This window comes from Podarcis filfolensis, assembly GCF_964270895.1.
Source record: "Podarcis filfolensis genome assembly, chromosome: 18".
In the NCBI taxonomy this organism is placed as follows: domain Eukaryota; kingdom Metazoa; phylum Chordata; class Lepidosauria; order Squamata; family Lacertidae; genus Podarcis; species Podarcis filfolensis.
Genome location: NC_139622.1, coordinates 3,141,745 through 3,164,401, shown reverse-complemented (window position 1 = coordinate 3,164,401; position 22,657 = coordinate 3,141,745). Strand labels below are relative to the sequence as shown.

At 50.1% G+C, this 22,657-nt stretch overlaps 1 protein-coding gene across 1 annotated transcript in view; it reads right to left on the bottom strand.

Annotated features, from left to right (window-relative positions):
- MYO1F (myosin IF) overlaps positions 1–22,657 on the bottom strand; it is a 60,801-nt gene that overhangs the window by 18,707 nt on the left and 19,437 nt on the right. Inside the window, exons 3-15 of the mRNA XM_083594404.1 lie at positions 22,371–22,460; positions 22,120–22,214; positions 10,651–10,738; positions 9,994–10,083; positions 9,206–9,337; positions 7,542–7,676; positions 6,806–6,938; positions 5,277–5,473; positions 3,720–3,800; positions 2,461–2,547; positions 1,877–1,963; positions 827–994; positions 470–555 (exon numbers count right to left, since the gene is read on the bottom strand). Of these exons, the coding sequence (XP_083450530.1) occupies positions 470–555; positions 827–994; positions 1,877–1,963; positions 2,461–2,547; positions 3,720–3,800; positions 5,277–5,473; positions 6,806–6,938; positions 7,542–7,676; positions 9,206–9,337; positions 9,994–10,083; positions 10,651–10,738; positions 22,120–22,214; positions 22,371–22,460 (1,469 nt within the window). The remainder of the gene's footprint in view (positions 1–469; positions 556–826; positions 995–1,876; positions 1,964–2,460; positions 2,548–3,719; positions 3,801–5,276; positions 5,474–6,805; positions 6,939–7,541; positions 7,677–9,205; positions 9,338–9,993; positions 10,084–10,650; positions 10,739–22,119; positions 22,215–22,370; positions 22,461–22,657) is intronic.

The window sequence follows — 22,657 nt, the reverse complement described above, 5'->3', positions numbered from 1 at the left end:
GTTGTAGTTTCCGGGTCACCTTCAAAGGGAGCCCCACGTAGAGCACATTGCAGTAGTCCAAGCGGGAGATAACCAGAGCATGCACCACTCTGGCGAGACAGTCCGCAGGCAGATAGGGTCTCAGCCTACGTACCAGATGGAGCTGGTAGACAGCTGCTCTGGACTCACTCACATCTGAGGAGAGAATGCCTCTTCTGAACAGATAATTTCTATGTAGCTCAGGACTGAGTGCCTCTTCTAAACAGACGTGTCTCTCCATCTCTTGCATACTGCAGGGACTAAATCTTATTCTGTCAAGGATAGGGGAACCTGCAGCCCCTCGAGAAGCCACTGAATTTCACCTCCCAGGAGCATTGCTGGTTTCCCATCCTGGATCCAGCAAATTCCCAGAGCCTGCTTCTAACAGAGGCTAACTAACTGCCAGATGTTTCCGGGGAAACTCACGACCGCAGGGATCCTGGCAACTCACAATTCGCTGCTTTGCATCAACTCGATCAAGTCGGTGAAGAGCACGTCCCGGTTGCGTTCGCAGAAGCCGCTCACGTCGTAGGAGACCTGGAAACGAGCGCCATGGAATCTTAGGACGGCGGAGTTGGAAGAGGGGTCCCCCAAGGGTCATCCAGACTAACCCCCTGCAATGCATGAGCCACAAACAGAAAATCCCCAGCAGATGCCGCATGTGCAGAAATGAAATGGAGGGGGGAAGGATCCACAAGACTTTTATTTAAAAATGGGCTTTAAAAGCAAAATAATATGAGGGTAGCAAATTAGCTAATTGGGAACCACTGATGTAGATAAGAACAGCGCCCCACAGAGCTCCAGAGACCTTGCCAGCGTAATGGTGGATGATGAATCCCATATTGGACCCATTGAAATGTTCGTGGTTCCCCACAGCCGACTGCAGCTTCTGAAGGAGTGTCTGGTCAGCTCCGTCGCCCTTGGCGTACACAGTGGCGCAGACATCGTCCAAGACGCTCATGATGCCAGGAGGATTCTGGGAGTTGAAAGAAAAGAGTGGAGGGGGGCTAATTACGTCCTGATTCAGCCTTGCTGGCATTCAGCCTGTTCTCTATGTTAGAATTCCTGCTCCCTGGTTGCAGTCATGGGATTGTTGTCTATCACATGACGGTGTATGTTTTGACTCCACAGAGTGGGAAGTGACGGAGACAGGATGTTTGTGTTTCTGTGTTCCGTGAAATGGGACTATTGTCCTTTGTTTTCTCTCTCTTTGCTGTCTGATGCTAGAGAGAGAGGGAGCCATGTTGCAGTGCTCTGTGTGTGTTTATATGTCAATAAAGTAGATTAGCCAAAATGCTGAGTTGCTGAGGTCTGTTACGCAACTGCGCAAACTCTGCGGATCCCTAAGTGTGCCGGTGTCGGTTGGCATCGGTCACTGTGATGTTCGAGCTGAAGAAAGCTTATGAAGCTCCCGAACAATCGACCAGGAAGGAGAGAACATGCCAGTCGAGCATGTGTCTCTGCCAGGGTCCTACTTGAGTGTAGGCTGAACTCCTGACACTCTATGCACACATTTTGGGTCGCACCCAATTAAATTCTACTCGGAGTAGGCGTGTTGAAATGAATGGAATTTAGGCACGCATGTCGTTAAGTCTGAATGGGCTTCCTCTGAGTACGGCTATGTACACACCACCCATCGCAAGCCCATGAATGCCAAAGAACCACGGGAAATGTCGTTGGTTCAGGGTGCTGGGAATCATAGCTCTCTGAGGGGTGAACTACAGTTCCCAGGGTTATTTTTTTGGAGGAAGTAATGTGATTTAAATGTACAGGGTATAGCAGTCTATGCTCAACCATTCCTTTACACCTTTTGTTTTGTAAAAGGGGACTTTTTTGGGGGGGGGGCAGGTTCTCTTACCAGCTTGTTTTCGATGAGGTCACACACCACTTTGTTGTTGAAATATTCGATTGGGGTCCATTTGATCCCTTCCTGCACATACTCTTCCTAAGGCAAAGAGAACGAGCTGGAAATGCGAGGTTTTTTTATTTTCAAAGAAACCACAACATATCAAGAATTGAGGAGTTAACTCTTGATGTCACCCTGATTGATGTGTGGGGAGGCTGTCTGTCAAGTGACTTAGATGGGCACACTTGCTGATTTTGTTTTTAGAAAACCCCCTCTTTTCACCTTGAAAGGGGGTGGGGGAGGAAACCCTTTCCAAACTCCAGGTTTTTTTTCTTGCTATATAATACAGTTGTAAGGCTGTCATCACTCTGCAGTTGATGGCTGCTGTAGCTCTAGCATTACAGCAGAATATGTTTATTCATTTCATTTAGACTCTGCATTTCTATATTAAAATACATTCAAGGTGGCATGCATAGATATCAGCAACAAACCGCTTAAAGGCGTTTAAATGTTTAATGACTTGTCTACTGCAGGGGGCTATATAAAGTGGTCTGGAGCATTGCATTCGCCCTCTTGAGCCCTGGCGTAGACCTCACCTGCTCTGCTTTCAGCGTCAGCTCGATGAAGATCTGCTGCAGCTTTTCATTCACAAAGTTGATACAGAATTGCTCAAAGCCATTTCTCTGATGGGAGGAGAGAGATTAAAAGGCATTACCTCTCTCGCCCTGACCTTGCCACTGTGATCCACGCGATGGTCACCTCCAGACTTGATTATTGTAACTCACTCTACGTGGGGCTGCCCTTGAGACTGACCCAGAAACTCCAGCGGGTGCAGAAGGCTGCAGCGAGACTCCTTATGGGGTCCTCGCTGCGGGATCACATTCACCCGGTGCTATACCAGCTGCACTGGCTCCCGGTGGAGTACAGGATCAGGTTTAAGGTGCTGGTTTTAACCTTTAAAGCCCTATACGGCCTAGGACCCTCGTACCTACAGGACCGCCTCTCCTGGTATGTCCCACAGAGGACCTTACGGTCTTCAAACAAAAACATCTGGGAGGTCCCAGGCCACAGAGAGGTTAGGCTGGCCTCAACCAGAGCCAGGGCTTTTTTGGCTGTGGCCCCGATCTGGTGGAACGCTCTGTCACAAGAGACTAGGGCCCTGCGGGACTTGACATCTTTCCGCAGGGCCTGCAAGACAGAGCTGTTCCACCAGGCCTTTGGCCGAGGCACAGTCTGACCCCCTCCTTTGGTAATCCCCACAGAACTCTAGCCCAATGGTTGCCATTAATTTGATTTTAATTGATTTTAGAATGAATTGAATTTAGAATGCTGTGTTACTTTTATTGTTGTTAGCCGCTCTGAGCCCTGCTTTGGCTGCGGAGGGCGGGATATAAATAAATATTATTATTATTATTATTATTATTATTATTATTATTAATAATAATAATATCACAGGGAACAGAGACATGCCCAGTTCAGGTTGCAAACTGTGGCGATCGGTGTATTGTGGTTTCTGGAGACAGCAAGAGAATTCAACCCCCACACCTATCTTCTAACCCCCGCACCTATCTTCTAAACCTGGGGTGGTTTTTCAAAGTGAGATCCATGTTCCCCTTGGGTGAAGCTTCTGGGGGCCATATGGCAGTGGTGGGCTTGGCCAGAGGTCAAAGTGGGTGGGGCAGTGCATGCAAATGTCTCTCCTGCACCCCCACACAGAAACACCACTCTTGACCCTTCATCCCAGCAAGCGAGAGGCATTATCAGAGTTCAAGGACCCATTTCCAGCCAGGTGAAAAGGCTCAAGGAGGTGTGGATCAGGGCCTTGAGAGGGGCTGCTATGAACAAAGACACCTACCTGGAATATTTCAAACCCATAAATGTCCAGAACGCCAACGCTGTACTCTTCGTGTGGCTTCTGAATGGCTCTGTTGATGGACTTGAGGCAAAGCAGAGAGGATTGGTCACCATCCAAACATGGCGGAAGGATGACAAGAAGGTTGCACAAATGCAGAGCGGACAACCGAGGAACCGGCAGCAAAGCAGGCTGCCATCTTGCCCAAACCACTAATCCTAAAGGCAAAGGCTTGCTTCCAGCTAAGTTCCACTCAGAATAAACCCATTGGACTTAATGTGCCCAAGTAAACCCTTTCCATAGATTTCAAGAGGTCAAATGTAGGACCAATGGTGGATCCTGTCGAATAGTCCTCCCACCCCTCTATTTCAAAGAACCATAGAGTTGGAAGCGATGAACAGGCTGCTCTCCAACAACTATCGTCTTTCCATGTTCGGTTTTTAAAGGATCATAGAGCTGGAAGGAAGAAATGGGCCGCCATCTTGTTCCAACACTCTCAGGCTATTCCTCCCTTCCATATTTGGTGCTCAAAGAACGACAGAGTTGGAAGAAAGAAGCAGGCTGCTCTCCAAACAAGTCTCATCCTTCCATTAATGATTTTGAAGGAACCATAGGACTGGAAGTGATGAATGGCCCACTCTCACCCTTCCATATTTGCTTTCCAAGGTACCATAGAGTCGGAAGAGAGAAGCAGACCAGTCTCACCCTTCCATATTTGATTATGGCGGCTAATGGATTGAGGTTGAATCCTGACAAGACAGAAGTGCTGTTCTTGGGGGACAGGGGGCGGGCAGGTGTGGGGGACTCCCTGGTTCTGAATGGGGTCACTGTGCCCCTGAAGGATCAGGTGTGCAGCCTGGGAGTCATTTTGGACCCACAGCTATCCATGGTGGCACAGGTCAATTCTGTATCCAGAGCAGCTGTCTCCCAGCTACATCTGGTATGCAGGATGAGACCCTCCCTGCCCGCGGACTGGATCGCCGGAGTGGTGCATGCTCTTGTTATGTCCCGCTTGGACTACTGCAATGAGCTCTCTGTGGGGCTACTCCCTCGTTCTGCCCAGACACTAAGGTCCAGCTCCAAGGGCCTTCTGGCCGTTCCCTCACTGCGAGAAGCAAAGCTACAGGGAACCAGGCAGGGGGCCTTTTCGGTGGTGGCGCCCTCCCTGTGGAACGCCCTCCCACCAGATGTCAAAGAGAAGAACAACTACCTGACATTTAGAAGACATCTGAAGGCAGCCCTGCTCAGGGAAGTTTTTAATGTATGACATTTTAATGTATTTTTAATCTTTGTTGGAAGCCGCCCAGAGTGGCTGGGGAAACTCAGCCAGATGGGTGGGGTACAAGTAATAAATTATTATTATTATTATTATTATTATTATTATTATTATTATTATTGAAAGAACCATTGAGTTGGAAGCTATGAAGGGGCTGCCATCTTGTCCCAACACTTTGGGGATCCAAAGAACCACAGAGCTGGAAGCGATAGACAAGACTCCCTGTTGCCCCAGTGGCCCCAGCCTCCCCTAACACCCTGGACCAGGATGAGGCCCGTCCTCACCTCCACAAGGAAGTCAAAGACTCGGGAGTACAGCCCCTTGGCCAGGGCGTCGCGGGTATAGGAAGCTTGCTCGACATTGAGGGTCACGTTGATGGACTCCTTCCGGTTCCCCCACTTGCTGTCCATTTTCCGGCTGGTCAGCTTGTCGTTGAGCCGGTTCTTGTCGATCCCCAGGAGGTAGGCAGGAAAGGCCAGCACTGGGGTTGGGAGGGAGAGGCAGCATCTCTAGAAAGGCCTGTGGAACTCACGGCCACCGCATAACCCTGAACTTCAGGGCTAGGGAATGATCTTCACAACAACCTTGTAGGGTAGTTCGGTTCGCACACCCTTGCTGGGCCACAAAGATTGCCTGACGAACTTGGGGTAAGTTGCCATCTTACCTCAGCCTAACCCATGGGTAGGCAAACTAAAGTCTGCGGGCCAGATCAGGCCCAATTGCCTTCTGGATCCGGCCCACAGACGGTCCAGGAATCGCCATTTGGATCACCAGCGCATTAGTTCTTTCCCTCTTCCTCTCCCTCCCATGGCGGCGCTGGTGGCACCTCCTCCCTCCCTCCTCCCGGCTTCTCCCTGCCCTGCCTAGAGGAGGAAGGGGGCTGGGCTTTGTTGGTGCCAGCAGCAGCAGCAGCAGCGCTTGAGCGGCCGCCATTTTAAGCAGCCCCTGCCGTTCGCAAGACACAGGTAAGCAGCCACTGGTGCTCGTGGGACACTCCCAGATTTACAGAAGCCATCCCAGTTCCTGATTTTTATGTAATTAAAATTCCAGTTATGTCTTAAGGATGCCTCATATCTATGATTAAAGGGGGGGGAATGAAGGTTTTATGGTCTTTTTTTTGGGGGGGACGGTCATACTGATGTATATTTTACTCTAGGACATGGGTAGGCAAACTAAGGCCCGGGGGCCGGATCCAGTCCAGTCGCCTTCTAAATCCGGCCCACGGACGGTCCGGGAATCAGTGTGTTTTTACATGAGTAGAATGTGTCCTTTTATTTAAAATGCATCTCTGGGTTATTTGTGGGGCATAGGAATTTGTTCATTATTTTTCCCCAAAATATAGTCCGGCCCCCCACAAGGTCTGAGGGACAGTGGACCGGCCCCCTGCTGAAAAAGTTTGCTGACCCCTGCTGTCCTGATCTTCTTCTATCCATGGTAATCATTAATCAATTTTAAAACATTTATCTCCGATACCTCTTGAAGGACACTTTGCATGAGAAAAACACATTCTGCTCCCTCCCAGGCTAGGGCAAGTTTCTTACACACACACACACACACACACACACACACACACACACACACACACACTGCCCCCTCCCTATTCTCCAGCTGTGAATCAGGGCTGGTGAGGGGCGTGGCCATGGAGTCCCGAAAGACCATGTTTTCTCACCCTCTGGGCTTGAGGTTCCCCAGGCCTTTTGCACCGCTTCATTTGGAGCAATATTTCATAGGGTCACAGAATTGTAGCATTGGAGGGGACCCCAAGGGCCATCTAGTCCAGCCCCGCTGCAATGCAGGTTGGCAAGCAACTCACAATCTGGGCTCTCCACCTGGGCGTAGTTGCCCTGCTCCTGGAATCCGATGTTGCCGAGGTGAAGGATGCCGGCTGTGATCTGTAGGATGAGCTGTTTGTCTTGGCCAGAGATCCCGATGACGTCCATGGCGTTCTTGGGTGGTGTGGGGGGGGGGAGCCCAGGAAAGAGAGAGAGAGAGAGGGAGAGAGAGGGAGGAATTCCACATTATAGCTGACTGCAAATAACAGCCAGTGGTTAAAAAGGTAAAGGGACCGCTGACCATTCGGTCCAGTCGTGACCGACTCTGGGGTTGCGGCGCTCATCTCGCTTTACTGGCCGAGGGAGCCGGCATATAGCTTCCAGGTCATGTGGCCAGCAGGACTAAGCCGCTTCTGGCAAACCAGAGCAGCACACAGAAACGCCGTTTACCTTCCCGCCGGAGCGGTACCTATTTATCTGCTTGCACTTTGACGTGCTTTTGAACTGCTAGGTTGGCAGGAGCAGGGACCGAGCAATGGGAGCTCACCCCGTCACGGGGATTCGAACCGCCGACCTTCTGATCGGCAAGTCCTAGGCTCTGTGGTTTAACCCACAGCGCCACCCGTGTCCCCAACAGCCAGTGGTTGCTGGTGCCCATTGGAGCTTATAGAGAGGCAGGGAGAGCATATAAGGGTGTTACAGATTTGGGAACCGTGGTAATTAATAAATGGCAGCGTTTTGATGATTTGGGATGCGAAGGGGAAAATATGACCACACCATTGTCTCATGGAATTCGCTCCGGTCGTCCGTTCCGTCCACTTTGTACGTTTCTGATTGGGACAGGTAGTAGTAGTAATCTGGGCTCATGATCCCCAAATTGTGTTTCTGGTCTTGGGAGGCCCCCTCGATGAGCTGAAAAACGAGACATGTGGGGGAGAAAAAATATGCAACACAAACACAGATGGCAGGACTACCAAAGATTTCTGCGGTGAGAGAATGCATGGAAGAGGCAATATTCTTCGTGCATGGACTGGCAGCAGGGATGGTAAAATGCTCAAGGTTTAGAAGTTGCATCTTTAACAGATCTTGGGCATGGGGAAGTGCTTGACCATGCCTACCTCTGGCCGGGCAGTCAGTGCATAGTGGTGCATATTGTGAGCGCATCTGTCAGAGCTGCCCAAGGTCCCAGCTCACAAAGGACCAACGCTGCTTCGTTGTTAGGTACAAAGTCTTTATTGAAGTTCAGTTTCACTTCCAGAGCCGCAGCGCGCAGCTCTACGTCTCAACTGTTAGACCGCTGATGCTCCGTCTGAGTCTCCTCCTCCCTGACACCAATTTAAGATTCTAGCCTTGCTCCACCTTTTCCGCTGCTCTTTCCTCCTCTGGGTCCGCCTGCCCGCCGGGGTCTCGCCCTTTCTAGCCTCTTCTCCCGCTGATTCCCCTGAGCCTTCCCCCTCCCTCCGGCAGGCTTTAGGAGCTGGTTCCCCATCCGGGTCTCCTGCTGTCCCCCGCGCCTGTACATTTGAACTTGGCGCGCGCGCCCAGCCGGCAACTTTCCTCCTGACTGTTTCACTGCTGCTGCTGTCACTGCTTCCCCCTCTGGGGGGGGCTAGCTGCAACTGACCTCCCCTCCGTTGGAGGCGTGGTCAGCCCTGACTCACTCTCTCTCCCCGCTGGAGGAGACGCTGGCCCTGACACATGTGACTCTTCCCCCCCACTACGCTCTGGTGGGGAAACTGGTCCCGATCCTCCACTGCTGCTTTGGGGTTCCCCTCTGGCTCCTTGTTTCTGGTGCGTCCCCCCTGGGACCCCCCTTGCCCTGACCATAGGCGCCCCCTTCTGGGAATCTTCTGATTCGCTGGAGAAGCTCATAGAATCTCTCGGGCCACTGTCATACTCCCCTACGCTGCCCTCGGATTCTTCCCCTTCGCTCTCCATTACCTCTCTCCCCATTGCTCCTGCTCCTGAGTCCCTGACAGCATCCCTGTGCCTCCTTGCACAAGCACTTTTCTTTAATTTCTCACTAGTTACAGGTAGGTAGCCGTGTTGGTCCGCCGTAGTCGAAACAAAATTTAAAAAAAAATCCTTCCAGTAGCACCTTAGAGACCAACTAAGTTTGTTATTGGTATGAGCTTTCATGTGGTATCTGAAGAAGTGTGCATGCACACGAAAGCTCATACCAATAACAAACTTACCGTAGTTGGTCTCTAAGGTGCTGCTGGAAGGAATTTTTTAATCTAATTTCTTACCTTACAATAAAATTGCAAGGCTGTCACCACGCTGTACTTCACCTAGCCACCAGTAGGTGGCCAGGGCCACTCCAGCATGGTTGCAGAACAGCAGGCAGGCGAGCAAGCAAGCAACAATACATTAGATATGCTTCTTAGGCAGATGGACATATAGACACTTAACTGACCCAGCCCTGCTTCGTCAGCTCCTACCTGGTAATAGATATGGAAGTTCCTCTCGCTTTCGTTCTGGCTCACCACACGGGATTTTTCCAGCAGGAAGTTGGAGATCTTCCCTCCATCGGGCTCCCCTCCACGACTGAACTGGATCTCAAAGTACTTTCCCTGGCAGGGAGAGACGGAGACCCAGGCTCGTGCTGAATGTTCGCCCTACTCAGAGTAGCCCCACTGAAACCAATGGGCATGAGTCACCAAGGCCCATTTGTTTCAAGTGCTCTCTGAGTAGAACTTAGCAGGAGACAACCCACAGCAGGTCATTTTGCAAATCCACTTTTTCAGTGTAGGAATCTCAACTAAAAAAAACCCCAGCATGTATTTTGGCTGCGTTTGGTCCCCTGCCTTGAGGTCCCCCATCCTGACCTATTTTCAGCAGCAGCAACCAAAACTGGAGGCTCCAAGTTTTAAAAAGGATGTCACATAGAGGAGGGAGAAAGGTTGTTTTCTGCTGCTCCAGAGAAGCGGACACGGAGCAATGGATCCAAACTACAAGAAAGAAGATTCCACCTAAACATTAGGAAGAACTTCCTGACAGTAAGAGCTGTTCGACAGTGGAATTTGCTGCCAAGGAGTGTGGTGGAGTCTCCTTCTTTGGAGGTCTTTAAGCAGAGGCTTGACAACCATATGTCAGGAGTGCTCTGATGGTGTTTCCTGCTTGGCAGGGGGTTGGACTCGATGGCCCTTGTGGTCTCTTCCAACTCTATGATTCTATGATTATGATTCTAAGTCTTCGCTCCCCAAACAACGACCCTGCAGAGACTTACGAATCGACTGGAGTTGTTGTTCCGGACAGTCTTGGCATTGCCAAACGCTTCCAGCAGCGGGTTGGACTGGAGAATGATATCTTTAACATGCTGGAATAAAAAGAAACCAACATCAGTGGAACTGAGCACAAGAGAGCAAGGCAAAATAGAACTGAGGTGCCCTAAATCCTCACGGCATTCCTGAATCTAGTTTTCGCCTCCTTTTGCAGAGTAAATAACTCTGAATTCAACCCAGGATCCTGACCTGGGGAACCCCCAACCAGACCTGTACCAATTCAGGGGCAAGGCAAATGTTCAGTTCAGGTTTTATTATTTATTTGTGTTTCATTAGCCTTGCTGGCTGGTGAGCAGAGGGCTTGATCCTGCAGGGCACTGCATCCCCAGCAGCTTCCCTGCGGGGAGCTGGCCAGCGAAGGAAGACCTGGCAGCCCCTCTGACCCATCTAACAGCCCCAGATTGCTCCGGAGACGGCTGAACTTGAGCAGGGGCGATCTAAGGCTGCTTTGAACCTGTCTCAACCCACAGCCAGATCCTAAATCAGCCCGAATCATCTAGCCAGATGTGGAGCCCAGACCTGGCCCATGGGACAGGAAGCAAGACTTCAGAACTGAAACAAAACACAGACTTGGGATAGGGTCAAAGGGCGAAATGACCTACCTGCACCTTTTCGCCACCTCCGGAAACTTTGGAAATGTACCCCATGATGTATTTGGCAGCCACCGTCTTCCCTGCACCACTCTCGCCGCTGAAACACACACGTCAAAATGTCAGAAGCTGCCTTGTATACAGAGTCAGACCAACATGGCCTACCGGCATTGTTGACAGCCATCTGTCTCGAGAGACAGTGTGCTTTGGGGGTGAAGTCAAACCGCTGCGTGAGCGGCTCAGAAATGACCTCCCCATGGCCCAAGCCTGGTCAGTGCGTCTGGAGGTCCTGGGATGCCTAGATGACAAGACCCGCCGTTCAGCCTTGCTGGCGTCCAAAGGAAATCAGAACAAGACCTTTGGCACCATCTTGGCTGCAGGAGTTGCTGGAAGGAGGCATGCAAAGCACCCTCCAACCACCAGGGCCGTCTTACCCATAGAGGCTAGTGGCACGGGGCGCCGGGGCACCAAGTTCTGGAGGGCGCCAGGGAAGAGGCGGAGGCTGGAGGTGGCACCTCCTGGCATCAGCTCGCCGCCCTTGCCCGCCTCCGCCATGCAGCGCTGAAGCAGCGCCGCGCCCGGAGCCTCTGCCTGCCATGGCCACCGCGGCACAAAGCGTCCAGCTGAGCTAGGGGCGCCGCGTCCAGCCTCCGCCTCTTCCCTGCCGGAGGAGCTGCCCTCCAGCTGCTGCCCACATCCTCCAGCCCCACCGGCAGCCCCATCCTCCCTAAAAAATTATGGGAAACGTAGGGAGCTTTGCACCACGGCGCCGGATATGCTTAAAATGGCCCTGCCTGCCTTAGGGACTTCGCTCTGGATTTGTGTAGGGTTCACTCCTGAGCCCTTTCATCTCCCGTAAGGCAGCAGAGATTTGGAATCTCTGTTTTCCTTCTCCTAGATAGGAGACAAGCCCCACCAGTCCCTCACTTCTGAAATAAAAAAATTAAGGTTTTCTGTATATAATAAATATTAATAAATGTACCAAGCAAACATGTACATAAATATATAAACCACATGTCTGAAGCAGCACAGGAAAACAGCCCTGAAACCATTTTTGACTCCCAAACTGACCAAATGTTTTCTCTGCAAAGTCAAATGGAAAAGCCTCTTTTCCTTCACAAATCCTGTCTTAAGGGTATGTCTGTGTATGAATAGGGTGAGCCTGTGACCTGGCTCAGGAACTAAATATTTATCATTACAAAAGACTGGCCAGGCTCCCCAGGGTATCCAATCAAGTGACCAGTAACAGGTAACCTGCCAGACAGGAGCTAAACAAAGCACTTCTCTGGAAGAATGGCAGATGAAGTTGATTGACTGTATGGGACTGGCAGAAATGACCGGCAGAATCCGCGACCAGGAAGAAGAGTCAGCAGAAGAAGATTGGAAGAAATTTAAGGACTATTTACAGAAATACTACAAAATTAATGAACTCTGAAAAGATGTTGGATTGAACTTTTGTGGTCTCTAGCTGTTATGACAAAGATAATAGGGATTAAAATTGTTTAAGTTATTAAATTTTAAAAAAAAAAGTTGAGTGGAAAATAAGGTGTTATTTTAAAAGGAATGTTAAGAGATTAGGATTTGCTGGATTAACAAATTGAACTAGAAAACAAGAAGGGGAGGTATGAGGAAGTCAAAGAATCATGTTATTGAAAAACTGTTATTGAAATTGATTTGTTTTTAATATTTTTCTTTTTCTTTTTCTTTTTGTGTTTATATAAAATTGGAAAATCTAATAAATATTCATATAAAAAAAAATAAGATGCTGTCTAGGTTTGTCATTGCTTTTTCCCCAAGAAGCAGGCGTCTTTTAATTTCGTGGCTGCTGTCACCACTTAATGGTTAATATCTGGTTATTTCTGTATGATGAAACTAGGATTGTCCTTTGGACCAAGTCTATGTTAACATTCATTGTCTTTTTGCTATCTTTATATCTGACACATTTCACTGACATATGCATTGTGGTTAAGTCTTTTCAAATTTGCTAATAAAAACATTACAAAATAAACAAAGCACTCAGATTTCTGTTGTAGACCGCCCTTTCTGTGATGTAGGTATGATGTATATGGGGGTGGTCTTGGACTCCAGGGCGGGCAATTTAAAATGTCTATATAAGGGCGGACACACCTTTGTTCTGAGTCCTCCTCCTTTCCTGCGTGTGAGGGGAGCACCCTGTTGCAACAGATCAATAAAGATCAGGCTTACGAGCTGCTTTGCTTCTCAATATTCTCTGGTTGGCCTCTGTTATTTTCTCTGACCGATGGAGAACCTGCAAAGGACTCTAGAAGGGCTCTTGTGTCCCCCATGAGGGAATAAGGGCAGATTTTCATTTATTCCACTTCCCTCTACAGCACGGGCAGAAACCGCCTTCTTGACCATGGGGCCCAGTCTTGGTCTCATCCATTTTGTCCGCCGGAGTCTGTCTTTACCTGGAGGGGAAGCCCCTAACTTGCTGAGGGTTTGAGACCCACTGGCTCCCCTCAAAGCCCAGGGTTTGGGAAAGCACCAAAGTTAAGGGGACCCCAGGATGCCCTCTTTGGTTATTATGAGAAACACCCCTTTGCCCCATGGAACTTGGCTTGCAATGCAAACCTTCTGCTAGAACGCCGCAGACTTCAATGGGGAAGTTGCTCAACATTTTGCAACAAATCTGTTGCAATGATCTCATCAGGGAAAAACAAACAAAACCCCCAAGCCCTAAATTTATGCAGTATATATATATATATATTCCTTTTCCTTTTCCTTTAACAACAGACCTCTTCCTAAGTCACTGCAGCCGTGGTAAAAAAACAAAACCCCACGCCTGCCCCAGGAGTTCTGCTTGAAGGGCAACGGCAGAACTTCTGCTAGAGGAAGAAGTGTGTATGTTTGTATGTTAGTGTCTGTGTAACCTTCATGCTGAGTTTTGAGTTGCTCAGTCATCCCAGATGGCCCACGGATGTTTCATCAGGGGGGAGCTGAAGTGGTCTCCTGAATTCTGGGTTTCTCTTTCTTGCCATTGGAATGAGACACCCATTTGAATTCAGAGAAGGTTGATAGACTGGGCAGAACTACGCCACTGAGATGACCATTTTTTATATTTATAAAAAAGAGGCTCAGGCAAGTCAGGAGTCCTCCTTCTATCTGCCAGAGCTGGGATGAGGAAACTGTGGTCCTCCAGTTATCACTCCCAGGTGGCTAATAATCAAAGATGTTGGGCGTTTTGACCCATAAAGCCTTAAACGGCTCAGGTCCGCAATATCTCACGGACTGCCTCTCTCCATATGAACTGACCCAGACCCTGAGATCATCTTCTGAGGCCCTCCTTCCTGTGCCTCCTCCTCGAGAGGTCCGGAGGGCGGCAACACAAGAACATGGCCTTTTCTGTGGTGGCTCCTCAATTGTGGGAAGCTCTCCCCAGGAAAGTTTGCCTGGCGCCTTCATTATACACAGATGTTCCCTGAGCTAAGAAGAAGCAAAATCTACGGCGTGCAAGAGACGGGAGAACGCATCTATTCAGGAACAGGGAATGCCTCTTTTCAGAACAGAATAATGAAGGCGTCAGGTGAGCCTCCCTTGGGAGAACATTCCACAAACGGGGAGCCACCACAGAAAAGGCCCTGTTCTTGCGTTGCCACCCTCCGGACCTCACATGGAGGAAGCACACGAAAAAGGGCCTCATAGGACGATCTCAGGGTCCGGGTTGGTTTATATGGGGAGAGGCAGTCCTGGAGGGATTGCAGTCCTGAGCTGTTTAAGGCTTTAGAGCAGGGGTCAGCAAACCTTTTCAGCCATGGGCCGGTCCACTGTCCCTCAGACCTTGTGGTGGGCTGGACTATATTTTTTTTGGGCGGGGGGGAAATGAACGAATTCCTATGCCCCACAAATAACCCAGAGATGCATTTTAAATGTCACATTCTACTCATGTAAAAACACGCTGATTCCCGGACAGTCCGCGGGCCAGATTGAGAAGGCGATTGGGCTGGATCTGGCCCCCGGGCCTTAGGTTGCCTACCCATGCTTTAGAGGTCAAAAACAGCACTTTGGTTTGGGCCCGGAAACTAATTGGCAGTTGGACCAGAACATGCTCAACCTGTTTTGCCCCCCTGTTTTGCAACCTGGACCCCAAATCCTGCGCTAGCTGGAGTTTCCTAACTGTCTTCAGTGGCACCCCAAGGTTAGATTAGATCGCGGATAAAAACATGAGGAGTTTTTTCTCCCACTACCACATCCCCTGAAGCAAACCAGGGAAGCCCTGATGCATCCAGGTTTCACCCTCGTGACCACCCCAAACCTGGGAGAGGCCGTGACGCGGGGCAAGTGACTGAGTGGGGATTAAACCCCACGGTCTCTCTAGCTTGCCAGGACATCAGCCTTCCCAGCTGCCAAGCACCTGGATCATGGTTCAGTATATAATTATTTATATACAGTGGACGCTCGGGCTGCGAACGTGATCCATGTGGGAAGAACATTTGCAACCTGCAGCGCCACATATGCACATGCGCAGGTCGCGGTTTGGTGCTTCTGTGCATGCGCAAAGCGCGATTTAACACCTCTGTGCATGCACAAGCGCCAAAACCTGGAAGTAACCCATTCTGGTACAGTCACACCTCATGTTACGTCTGCTTCATGTTATGTTCTTTCAGGTTACGTCTGCGCATGCACAGAAGTGCTAAATGACATAACGCGCATGCGCAGAAGCGGCAAATCGCAACCCGTGTGTGCGCAGACGCACCGCTGCAGGTTGCGTTCTTTTCACGTTGCAAATGGGCTTCCGGAACGGATCCCGTTCGCAACCAGAGGTACCACTGTACTTCCGGGTTTGGCGCGATGCGCAACCCGAAGCGTCTGTAACCCGAGGTACCACTGTATTTCAAAAGAGCTTAACACAACTTTTTCCAATTAGCAATCAATTCACTTTGGACTCCCCCTCTGCCCTCCTTCCTGCTTTCCCTAATTTTCCAAATAATGATGCCTGTTACATTCCTTCTGTGCCTTATCTTCTCCACAATATTTTCAAATATAGGTGTGATGGGATGGTGAGCTGCTTGTGCGTAAAATCCTGATCCCTCAGAGTTTGGCTAAGTTCCCAAACCTCTGTCTGTGATGGAGCTCCTTAAGCATGGCTCCATCAATCGCTCGTTGAATCGGACAGTGGGCGTTTACGGAACTTCTTCCAGCATAAAAGCTCCTTAACGGAAACGCGTCTTCTGGACTCTCGGCGTGACAGTTTCCGCAGAGGAGTGGGTGTCCCTACGGGAGGTCCTGAAACCTCCCCACTGTTCTCGCTTGAAGTGTCTCTGAGCCCTCCCTCCGACTCACTTTCCCTTGGAGCTCCACTTCTCCCCCTGCTGGTCCCCTCCTCCGCTGAGTGGTCTCTCTCACCCTCCATGAGCCCTTTCACCTCCTTCGTCTCAGATGACAGTTCCCTGACATCCACCTCCCCTCCAGGGCCCCCTTCACCCCCTTCCCTCCCCTCCTCTGCGGGAGGCGAGGGAGCAAAACCCCTGAAGGAACCTCCCTCATCTTCCGAAGTTTCGAACACTTCCCTCCACCTTTTGCTGTTTCCGGTTTCCAAGTACTCCTCCTCCTCGGAGTCTGTACCTCCTTCCACCTCCGATTCCCTGAATCCCTCCAGTTCCTCCTCCTCGTCGGTGGTGCCAAAGTACTCCCTCCGGAACCTCGCTACTGGCTGAGGTTTCCTGGGGAACCTTTGGTGGAACGTTTCGACCAAGATCTCGTCATGGACCTCCTCTGCCTTCACCCAGGTGTTTTCCGACTCCGGTTCCCCTTCCCACGCGACCAAATACTCCACCTGATTACCCTTCCACCTGGAGTCGATGATTTCCGCCACATAGTTGTGGCTTTCCCTTTCTTCTATGGCTGGCCCCCGTGTGGATACCCCTTCACCTTCCCCCCTGTATGGTGACAGTAATGACCTGTGGAATACTGGGTGCAGTTTCATGTGGTTCGGTAACCGGAGTCTGAAAGCCACTGGGTTGACCTGTTGGATGACCTCAAATGGTCCCAATCTTTTGGGTCTCAATTTCTTGCAACCCCCCTTGAACGGCAATCCTTGGGTTGATAGCCAGACCCGACTCCCCACCCTAATTGTTTCACCTTCCCTTCTGCTCTTGTCTGCCTGCCTCTTATATTCTTCTTTGGCCCTTTCTAAGTTGTGTTGGAGTTGACGATGGATCGCCTCCATTTCTTCTACAAAAAGTTCAGCGGCCGGAACACTCCATCTCTCTCCTCCTTCCCCTGGAAACGCCCTGGGGTGGCACCCATAATTAGCCAGAAAGGGGCTCATCCCGGTGGACACATTCTCTGCATTATTGTAAGCAAATTCCGCTAGTGCCAACTTTTCGACCCAATCGTTTTCTCTGTCATTGACATAACACCTCAGGTATTGTTGAAGGATACCGTTTGCCCTCTCCGCCTGCCCATTGGTCTCAGGGTGCCTGGCAGTCGAAAAGTTGACCTCTACGTGCAACAAGCTCATAAGCTTCCTCCAGAATCTGGACGTGAACTGTTTCCCTCTGTCGGAAACCACCCTCAAGGGGGCGCCATGCAGCCTAAAAATATGTTCTACAAACAATTTCGCTGTCTCTTCCGCCGTGACTGCATGTGAGCAAGCTACAAAGTGACCCATCTTAGTTAACAGGTCTACTACGACTAGTATGGCGGTTTTCCCCTGGGATTTGGGCAGATCAGTCATAAAATCTATCGACACCGCCTCCCACGGTCGTTCTGGTGTGGGTAACGGTTCTAATAACCCCGCTGGTGCCCGCCTTTCTCCTTTGGCTCTCTGGCATTGGTCACACCTTCTCACATACTCCCGTACATCCTCCCTCACCTTGGGCCACCAAAACTCCCTGGTCACCAACCACATGGTCTTGTGTTGCCCAAAATGCCCCGCTGTGGGATTGTCGTGCAGCTGTTTGAGTACTCTCCCCCTCAATTCCCCTTCGGGTATATATAGCGCCCCTTTGTAATACAATGCCCCGTTTCTTTCTTCAAAACCTCCGGGGTCTTCTCCCTCTCTCCTTAAACCTCTGAGCTTATCCTGGGCGTACTCATCATTTACCGTTCCCTCTACCAGTTCTCTTTGCCCCACCCAGGCCGCACCACACACCCAGTGGTCCTCTGGGATAATATGTCTCTCTTCTGGCGCTCCCTCCCCCTCCAAATATTCAGGTTTGCGAGAGAGAGCGTCCGCTCTGATGTTTTCTGGACCTGGCACATAGCAGATTTCAAAATGGAATTTGGAGAACTCCTGGGCCCATCTCACTTGTCGTTGGTTGAGCACTCGTGCCGTTCTCCAATACTCCAAATTCTTGTGGTCCGTACACACTTGCACCTTATGCTGTGCGCCAATTAGTAAGTGTCTCCATCTCCGGAACGCTTCGTGAATGGCGAGTAGTTCTCGGTCATATACCGTGTAGTTCCTCTCGGATTTGTTCAGCTTACGCGAAAAGAAGGCACACGGTCTCCATTCCGACTTATTGCTCCCTGGCTGAAGCAGCACCGCCCCCACCGCCCGGTCTGAGGCATCAGTTTCCACTCTCATGGGTTTTTGTAAATCCACATGCAGGAGCTGTTCTTCCGAAGCGAATGCCTTTTTCAATTCCTCAAAAGCGTGCTCCGCCTCCGCCGTCCAAACGAATTTCTTCTTGCTGCTTAGACAGTCCGTGATGGGAGCCGTTAAGTGGGCAAAGTTCTTGATGAATTTACGGTAAAAGTTCCCAAACCCTAAGAACCTTTGCACATCTTTTTTCGTTTTCGGTGTCTTCCATTCCAGCACCGCCTGGACCTTGCCTGGATCCATGGCTAATCCCTTGTCTGATAAGCGGTACCCCAGGAATTCCACCTCCTTGGTGTGGAACTGACACTTCTCCAATTTCACCCACAACTGGTTTGCTTGCAGCTGGCTCAGCACTTCCCTGACATCCTTTACATGCTGCTCCTCATTCTCTGAATACATCAGCACGTCATCGAGGAAGGCCACGCAATTCTTGTAGAGCAAAGGTCCCAGTACATGGTTCATGAGCGATTGAAAACAGGCGGAGCCTGCTTGTAATCCAAAGGGCATAACGAGATATTCGAAAGCCCCTAGGGGGGTGAACATCGTTGTCTTCCATTCATCCCCCTTCTTTATTCGTATCAGGTTGTATGCTCCCCTCAGGTCCAGTTTCGTGAATATCTTTCCCTTCCTCACCCTGGTCAAAATGTCATCAATCCTGGGCATGGGGAAAGTCACTGGTTCTGACACGGCATTTAACCGCCGGTAGTCCACGACCAATCTCGGTTTATCCGTGTTTTTTTTGTCCACAAAAAACACTGGGCTGCCCCCCACCGCTCTGGACTCTCTGATGAAACCTCTCTTCAGGTTTTTGTCAATAAACTCCCTCAACTCCTGCATTTCCCTGTCTGACATGGCGTACAGCTTGCCCACGGGGAGCTGGGCCCCAGGGACCAGGTTAATTTGGCAGTCAAAGTCTCTATGCGGTGGTAGTTTATCTGCTTCCCTTTCGCTGAAGACCTTGCTCAGGTCAGCGTATTGTTTGGGCACCTTCCCTTTGTCCGCCACTTCCGTCCCTGCTAGGGAGGCTTTTGCCCCTTCTGGCACCTTTCCCTCTTTGCAGTGTTCCAGGCAATGTGCTGACCCAAAGGAGACCACTCTCTGATGCCAGCCCACTAGCGGGTCATGCAACGCTAGCCAGCTCATTCCCAAAATGACTGGCGCCCCTCCCAGGGTGGCTACATTGAACGCTATCCTTTCGGTGTGCCTTGCCACCCTCATAACCATTGGGACGGTCTGTAGGCTAACTTCTCCCCCCAACAGCTCCCTCCCATCGATCGTGGTGACCTGCAGGGGGTTGCTTAAAGGGAGTGTCTGTATCTGGTGTTCAGCTGCAAACTCCTTGCTCATAAAATTACAGGAGCTGCCTGAGTCCAACAGCGCCTTGGTCTTTAGTGGGTATCCGTTTGCCAGCTCTAGCAACACCTCTATTACTAGGGCTGGTCTTGGAGGTTCCGGAGTGGGCACTTTTACTGCTCCTTGGCCTGTCTGCAGTGCCCTGACAGTGGCAGACAGGCGTTGGCTTTTACTGGCTCCTGGACCTCCTCCTCCTTCCCCCCAACAGCTCCCGCCATCCCTTGCCATTCCTTTCTTTGCGGGCAGACTCTGGCAAAGTGACCTGGCTGCTGGCAGAGATAACATTTCTTGGCGCTCTTTCCTCCTTCTTCCTCCCTTCACTGGGATTTGAAACTGCGCGCGCGTGCGCTGTTCCAACTTCCATCGGCTCTCCGGGCGGGAAACTGGGTTCTGGAATCTCTGGAATGCGGAAATCCCTCCAACGCTCTCCTTTCCCCTCCCGCTTCTCCAAGGCTCTTGCCTCCTGGCGCGCTCCAATGGTCAGCGCTGATTTGGTCAGCTGGTCCATAGACTCCGCCCTGGGCGCCCGGGAAAGTTCGTCTTTCACCGCCGAAGAAAGCCCCTCTTCAAAGAGCATTTGAATGGGTTCCGCCGATAGGTCCCACCCCAATTTATGTATCAACATTGTAAACTCAGTCCAGTACTCACGAACCGATCGGCTCCCCTGTTTGCAAGCCATCAATTGTCTGCGCACCAGTCCCTGTTCAATCTCGCTGGAAAACATCAAATCCATGGCGCGAAAAAACTTCCTCGCATCCTTCAGCATGTCACTATTCCCTGCCATCAGGGGCCTCACCCAGTCTCTCGCCCCGCCTTCGAGATGGCCAATCACAAACGCCACTCGCGATGCCTCATCGGGAAAGTCGTTAAACTGCAGTTCGAGAGCATACTGCATCTCTGTCCTAAAGGCTTGGTAGTTCCTGGGGTCCCCCCCAAACTTCTGCACCATTCCTGGCATCTTTCTTGCTAGTGTAGCGCCTTTTGCCTTTTCTGCATCCTGCGCCCTCCTTTCTTCTAACCTCGCCGTTTGCATTGCTAGCTGGAGTTCCAACACTCTGTACCTTTCTTCCAGACTTGGACTTTCTCCAGCTCCTGCTGCTCCTCCGGCTCCGGCTGGGTTGCTCATGATGCCTCTCTGCACAAGCTGCTTTCAGGGACTGTCCGATTGCTGTGATGGGATGGTGAGCTGCTTGTGCGTAAAATCCTGATCCCTCAGAGTTTGGCTAAGTTCCCAAACCTCTGTCTGTGATGGAGCTCCTTAAGCATGGCTCCATCAATCGCTCGTTGAATCGGACAGTGGGCGTTTACGGAACTTCTTCCAGCATAAAAGCTCCTTAACGGAAACGCGTCTTCTGGACTCTCGGCGTGACAGTTTCCGCCGAGGAGTGGGTGTCCCTACGGGAGGTCCTGAAACCTCCCCACTGTTCTCGCTTGAAGTGTCTCTGAGCCCTCCCTCCGACTCACTTTCCCTTGGAGCTCCACTTCTCCCCCTGCTGGTCCCCTCCTCCGCTGAGTGGTCTCTCTCACCCTCCATGAGCCCTTTCACCTCCTTCGTCTCAGATGACAGTTCCCTGACAATAGGGTTTACCGCTGTTCTTTCTCTAAGGCTACTTGCGCCTCAACACGTTTTACAGTATTTTTTTAAATGATGGAGTATGCTGAAATGGCAAAGCTAACTGGAAGACTTAGAGATAAGGACAACAGAGACTTTAAAAAAGACTGGGAACCACTTATGTTGTATTTACAGATGCATTGTAAAGAAGTGGACTCACTAGCAGGGTTTGAGCAGACACTTACAACTAACAAAACAAACATAGAGGTCAAGATGTAATAACAGGGAAATAACAAAGTGTAAGAGGCAAATTGAAAACAATCATGGTGTAAAAATGCTAAGAATATAGCAATATTCAACTTAAAGAATGAAATATTAAGGTATAATATTGCGGGACTTGACATCTTTCTGCAGGGCCTGCAAGACAGAGCTGTTCCGCCTGGCCTTTGGTTTGGACTCAGTCTGACCCTTACGTTTCTCTCCCCTTACGGTCTTGATCTATGGGCTACTTTTAAAATGAGGCTGCATTTTAAATTGAATTTTAACCTGTATTTTAAATTGGTTTTTTTTCTTTTCCTATTACGTTTTTGCTGTAATTTTACTGGTGTTAGCCGCCCTGAGCCTGGCTCTGGCCGGGGCGGGCGGGGTATAACTAAAATTTATTATTATTATTAATAATAATAAAATAAGCAGGAGGAGTTAATGTGTAAAGAACCAGAAGAGGAAGTTGAGAAGAGTTGGAGTGTGTGTATTGGGAATTGTATTTCTTCTTCTTCTTGACATAATGTTATTGTGATGAATATAAAATTGTAAAACTTAATAAAAATTAATTTTTAAAAAAGCACTTAAAAAAAATAAAAATAAACGACCGACCTTTTCCAATGCTCCTTCAATCCTGCCTCCTAATTTCACTAGTTGGACTTGCCTATTTTGCAGGTTCTGTCAATTTCAGCCACCAAACCTCTTTAGTATGGCTAGTGATTCCATTCTGTTTTATCCTCCGTTTGCTTACCTGATGATGACGCACTGGTTCTCCCCATCGATGAGCATGTTTCGGTACATGTTGTCGGTCAACGCGTAGATGTGGGGCGGGTTTTCGTACTGCGCCTAGGACAGAACACCAGAGAGGCGTGAATCCGGGGCTGCTGCTGTAGCCAGACCCATGTCAGAGGGCAGGGAGGGGCTCGGCCACCTTAAGAAATTGGGGTGCCCACTGGCGGCCCCCCGACCCCTTCTCCCAGCCCCACAACCCCAGTGCCTTACTGCTCCCTGGTAGAGTTCCACTTCCCGGTCCGTGAAATAGGGCATTTGCTTAAAGGGGTTGACAGAGATGAGGACAGGTCCAATATAGGTCTGAGAGCCGTCTGTTAAGGAATAATCTATCTTTCTGTCTGTCTCAATATATTTTGTCTCTCTCTATAGGTAACCTATACAGAAATATCAACAACCTCAGATATGCAGATGACACAACCTTGATGGCAGAAAGTGAGGAGGAATTAAAGAACCTTTTAATGAGGGTGAAAGAGGAGAGCACAAAATATGGTCTGAAG